We start from the raw sequence: 5,707 nt of genomic DNA, 5'->3' as shown, positions 1-5,707 counted from the left end.
CTCTGGAAAGCAGTGTGGAGGTTCCTCAGAAAATTAAAAATAGACCTACCCTATGACCCAGCAATAGCACTGCTAGGAATTTATCCAAGGGACACAGGAGTACTGATGCATAGGGGCACTTGTACCCCAATGTTCATAGCAGCACTCTCAACAATAGCCAAATTATGGAAAGAGCCTAAATGTCCATCAACTGATGAATGGATAAAGAAATTGTGGTTTATATACACTATGGAATACTACGTGGCAATGAGAAAAAATGAAATATGGCCTTTTGTAGCAACGTGGATGGAACTGGAGAGAGTGATGCTAAGTGAAATAAGCCATACAGAGAAAGACAGATGCCATATGTTTTCACTCTTATGTGGATCCTGAGAAACTTAACAGGAACCCATGGGGGAGGGGAAGGAAAAAAAAAAGAGGTTAGAGTGGGAGAGAGCCAAAGCATAAGAGACTGTTGAGAACTGACAGCAAACTGAGGGTTGATGGGGGGTGGGAGGGAGGGGAGAGTGGGTGACGGGTATTGAGGAGGGCACCTTTTGGGATGAGCACTGGGTGTTGTATGGAAACCAATTTGACAATAAATTTCATATATAAATAAAAAAAAATAAAATAAAATATATATAGAATTACTTTTAGACATGTAAACATTTTGACAGTTTTTACACTGTCAAACACATTGGCACAGAATTGTGTTTTCAACCTGTTTCTCTCAGGTTTATCATGTTTAAGACTTTCACTTATTGCTATATGGATATGTAGGTCATTCATTTTAACTGTGCATAGTGTTCTTATTATGGAAACGCATCATAATTCTTGATTTTCCTATTAATAGTATTTCTCTGTTAATAAATATTTCCATGCTTCTTAGTTCATGGATTACATTACTATTTTCCACCTTGTCATTTTTGCCCAAGTTGCCAAATCTTTTGGCTCCTGGCTAACAGACCCACCTCATTGTGTGTGCATGTGTGCGTGTTTCAGGAAGATGATAGTTATTAATAGTAACATATGTGAATATGCCTTATAATTTACAAGCACCTTTATGTACATTATCCCATGCAATTTGTTCAAACACTGTTAAATTTAGTCAATTTGGTTAAATCTAGTAAAGTAGACTTGGGAGAAGTTAAATGACTTGTTTAGATACACAGAAACAGTGGCAGAGTTGTGGACTCAAGTTTAGGTTGTTTGTCTTATAGCCCATGCCTTGTCTGTTAGGGGAGAGGGAAGAATTTTGAAAGATATATACTAACTTTTTCACTGATTTTTTTCCTGGTTATTTTTAAGAGACTTAAGGAAGGAAATGTTTCCTCTTGGCAGACATGGTAAAAGCATGAGGTAAAATGGAAAAAAAAAGTTTACTAGTAACCTTTTAAACTTAAGAAAATTTATTTTAAACAAACATGATTTTTTCAATTGCATTATTTATTGTTTTTAGAAGCACTCAAACAATACCCAAATAGTTACTACTCACAATAACAAAACTTATGTTTTGATGTTCATCTATCATTTTTAAACTTGTATATAACTTTTCAACATATTTAGAAACATGAAGTTTCCACAGCTACATGCCAGAGAACAACTAAACAAAAGAATGTTTTAAAATCATGTCAAACACATCAAATATTATTTGTGGCAAAGTACCAAACAGTATAATTAATTAAGTACTCTATTTTAAAATTTGTGAGAAGAAGCAAGCATAATATTGTACTGTTCTTTTAAAGAAGGTAGTTTTTAAAAATAATTGTATGCTGCCATTATGTTGTAGAGAACTGAAAAATATAAAGACATCACCAAAAATGGTAGAGTAGGGAACTCAAAGATTCCATGTCAAAAATGGTCAGTATCAACTTTTGCAGGACTCTGGAATCTAATAAAAACTTAAAACAACAAGGGGAAAACTAGTTTAAGATAAAAGCTCCTGCATTGTAGTAAGAGAGTGCCATGACATTTTAAATTACCAGACTATCATCCTAAATACTCCAGATCAGCTAGTGAAGTTTGCTAGTACCAGAAGGAACATTAGGGACCTTATTCAATTGTATCTGTGGGTCTTGACCATCTCGCTGGTCCTCCTCACAGAAGACACTAAGGTTTCCCTTTATTTTGCCTCAGAGCCTTCCCAGGAGTAGAGTGACTTTTGTCAAAAGCATTTAAAGGCTTGGATATTAGACACAGCAGCCTGGGGTAAAGGACAGTACCAAGGTCAAAAAATAAATAGAATGAGAAAACTGGGAGGAAGAGGCTAGGAAAGGAAATACATGGGAAAATAAGGGCTTTTAAAAGTTCCCCAATATACAGGGAGACTGAGAAGACCACACATATGCCCAGGATGGAATGCAACTGTTTCAAAGACCTGAGGAGGCCTTTCACCTCCAGCTAGCCTTCAGACTCTGTGCAAGAAGAAAGTGAAAATTAATACAGAGTTGAAAATGGTCTGGCTAAGCAGTGAACGAGTTCACCAGCACAGACCAATCTGCAAATACTGGGAGTGTTTCTTTTTTTTTTTTTTTTTCTTTTACTGGCTCCAGGTATTTAAAGTAACTGTCAAAATACCAGCTGATCACTAAGTTAAGGCAACACAGGTTTCAGTGGCAGACATGATAAAGACTACAGACTTTACAAAATCAATTTAGAAAAGTCACTAAACAAACAAGCAACAATCCACAACAGCCAACAACAACAAACCCTGAGGGAGAATATGATTTCCAGAGGTGCCATATTATACTATTCAAAATGTCGAGTTTCAGCAACAACAGAAAAATATGAAATGTGCAAAGAAAGTATGGCTTATTCACAACAAAAATGAAATTAGTAAAAACTGACTCTGAGGAAGCCGGACTTACTAGGGAAAGGCTTTAAGTCACTGAATTTAATATGCTCAAAGAGCTAAAGGAAACCACAGAAAAAGAACTAAAATAAACCAGGAAATTAATGTCTTGCCAAATGGGGAACATGAATAAACAGGAAGAAATTATTAAAAGGAACTAACAAAAATTCTGGAGCTGAAAATTACAGTAGCTGAAATTAAAAATTCAATTAAAAGGTTCAATATCAGACATGAACTTACAGAATACACTCACCAAGATACAATATAGTCAAACTGTCAAAGCCAAAGACAAAAAGAGTATCTCGAAAGCAGCATTCAGTCTTATTTGGACCCTAGTCAAAACAAACTGTTAAAAACCGATAACAGAATTGAAAACTTGAACACGGATTGGACATAAAACAGTATTCAGGAATTATTAATTGTTAGGTGGGAAAATGGTATTGTGGTATAAATATACATATGATATGTTATACATAAATTTTATAAATACATAAATACATATGAGAGTCCTTATAGATATGTACTTTGAAATACTTATGCACAAAATGATATTATGACCGACATTTGTTTCAAAAATAATTTCTAAGAGTAGGAAGTGGGAAAGGATACACATGAAGTAACATTGGCAATGAGTTAACCGTTGGAGCTGTGTGATGAGTACAGTGGCTTTCATTCTACTATTTTATTTTTGCATATGTTTTAATTTTTTTCATAACAAAAGTTAGAATAAAGTTAAGGTAAACTATAAAGAGAATGACATTCTAGTCGAAAAGGGAACAAAAGAGTATTAAGAAGAATTAGAAAAAATTACACCTCCTTTCCTGACCCCCACCCCCAACATTTTCGTATAGAGAAAATGGTGGGCATTGGTAGCAAGGAGGACCACAGGTTGAGAGCAGGGTAGGTGCGACATCTTGCTCATAGATGTTCTTGCATAAATTTTGTTTTTTAAGATATTGAATTAAAATGTGATTATCTTCACTACTCAAGTTTTCTGCACCCCCTTAACTTTTGTGACTAAACCCGACGCGGGGAGGGATGTAACCTGGGAGCAAAGGAGAGGAAGAAGCAAGTTCCCAGAGGAGGACAGGAAATGGCCAACAGGCCTCTAAGAAGATACTGCCCTTCCCAGGCAGGCAGAGAAAAGCCCAGGAATATACAAAGACGAAGAGTCACAGAGCCCAGCCTGGAGTTACTTCGAAGGACGAGGCGGCAGAGGGAAGGTGCGCAGACCAATCAGCTCTGCGCCACCTAGCGGGCAGCAAAGGGCGCGGGATGGGGGTAGTGCCGCTCGCGGTGACGAAGGCCTCACATGACCTGCCAATGGTGACTCGAACGCCTAGCTCTAGCGTCAGACTGGGCCGGCGCTCGCTCCCTTCTCGGTACATGCTCCTCGTGGCCCTGAGAGCGTGGGGGCCAGGGGAAGCCCCAAAGAGTAGGAATTGGAGGGGGAGCAGGTAAGGGACCTGGAGGAGGGGGAGAGTCCCCTGGGCCAGGGTGCGAGAGCCCACGCGGCCCACGGAGACCTCCTCGGGTCCCAGCTGCCCGGGGGCGGAACTGCGAAAGAACCGCAGCCCTCACGCCAAGCTGTGGCCCGCGTTTGGCCGCAGAAAATGGTAGGGCAGAGGGTTGGGCCGCCATGAGGCGATGACCCTTCGCAAACACCTGCCTCTCGCACTCAGGCCCCGCCCCCGTCCTTCTTCGTGTAGAAAATGGTAGTCAGTGCGGGGGATGGGGCGTCCGGGGGTGGGGGTGGGGGTGGGGGTGGGACGGCCGTGGGGTCTCGGGGGGCCCAGGAAAGGCTGGGTGGCGTCGGGTTGGCGCCGAGCACTGAGTTGCAGCAGTCCCCGCTTCCCCACCCCTGCCCTCTGCAGGTGTGCGGGTGTAGGTGTCCTGTCGGCTCAGGAGGGGGTGAGAATCGGGAGGAGGAGACTGCAAGGATAGGCCCAGGTCGTTGCGGGGGACAGTGGGGAGGCGGGTGGGGGTAACGTGTGGAAAGCCCGGAGACCCCAAATTCCTCCCACCAACAAGCCCCTCTCCACCTTGGTGCCTGCAGAGGCGTGGAGACGGATCGGCTGGGAGAAGGGTGGGCTTTGGGAGAGGAGCGACCAGAAGGGGGTAAGGCTCAGACTGGGGACCTGCCGGAAAGCGTAGGGAGCCTCTATGGTGGGAAAGTAAAATTTTAAAAAGCCTTTGGTATCCAAGGCTCTGAATTTTGGAACAGGCGTAGTAAGGGCCTCTGTCCTCGGTGCTGCTCCTCCCAAGAAAATAGTCCTTTTTCTGGTCTCTTATCTCCTAGGAGCAATGGCGTCCAAAGAGAAACAAACGGTGAAAAATCTCAACATGGAAAATGCCCAGCAGGAAAACGGAGAAGAACAAGGCCTCCTACAGAATGGTGAGGAAGCACACAATTCGAGAGGAGGTGAAGGCCAGAAGCATGGACGAAATGTCAGGCTGGGGCGAATGAGACGACTTGTCCCTAATTTTCGATGGGCCATACCCAACAGGCATATTGATCATAATGAAGTGGGAGATGATGTGGAAAAGTTCCTAGGGCAGATGATGGAAATCAGGAGAAAAACTAAGGACCAGCAAATGAGGCATCATAAGCACTTCCAAACTCCTGAACCTGATAATCATTATGACTTTTGCCTTATACCTTGAATTGTAAGGTTTTCCTTGCGGTTAATAATGTGGCCTCTGCTCTACAAGCTTGTAGTTTTGTGATTTACTTTTTAGGTAAACCTGTTGGTGTTTCCACTTAGCAGTTTGTAATTAAATATTGTTTTGTCTCAGTGTAAAACTTTCTGTCCAGTAGGGCAGTTTCACCCAGATTTAGGAAAAACTATTCTTTTCATAATATGAAATGAATAAATC

The 5,707-nt window shown here is 41.7% G+C and overlaps 1 protein-coding gene across 1 annotated transcript; it reads left to right on the top strand.

Moving 5' to 3' along the window:
• Positions 1 to 4,743: 4,743 nt before the first annotated feature.
• On the top strand, positions 4,744 to 5,494 carry BEX4 (brain expressed X-linked 4). The gene is made up of 2 exons (XM_040466986.1): positions 4,744 to 4,780; positions 5,130 to 5,494. Exon 2 carries the CDS (start codon positions 5,135 to 5,137, stop codon positions 5,492 to 5,494), a length of 360 nt encoding a protein of 119 aa, XP_040322920.1. The 5' UTR covers positions 4,744 to 4,780; positions 5,130 to 5,134.
• The last annotated feature ends 213 nt before the right edge of the window (positions 5,495 to 5,707 follow it).

This window comes from Herpailurus yagouaroundi, unplaced genomic scaffold (assembly GCF_014898765.1).
Source record: "Herpailurus yagouaroundi ecotype Mexico unplaced genomic scaffold, PumYag 67080, whole genome shotgun sequence".
Classification (NCBI taxonomy): Eukaryota; Metazoa; Chordata; class Mammalia; order Carnivora; family Felidae; genus Herpailurus; species Herpailurus yagouaroundi.
This window is presented reverse-complemented; position numbering and strand designations above follow the sequence as displayed.

Bases quoted from the DNA above. Each gene is read 5' to 3' on its own strand.
- BEX4 (XM_040466986.1), top strand. From the start codon at position 5,135: ATGGCGTCCAAAGAGAAACAAACGGTGAAAAATCTCAACATGGAAAAT.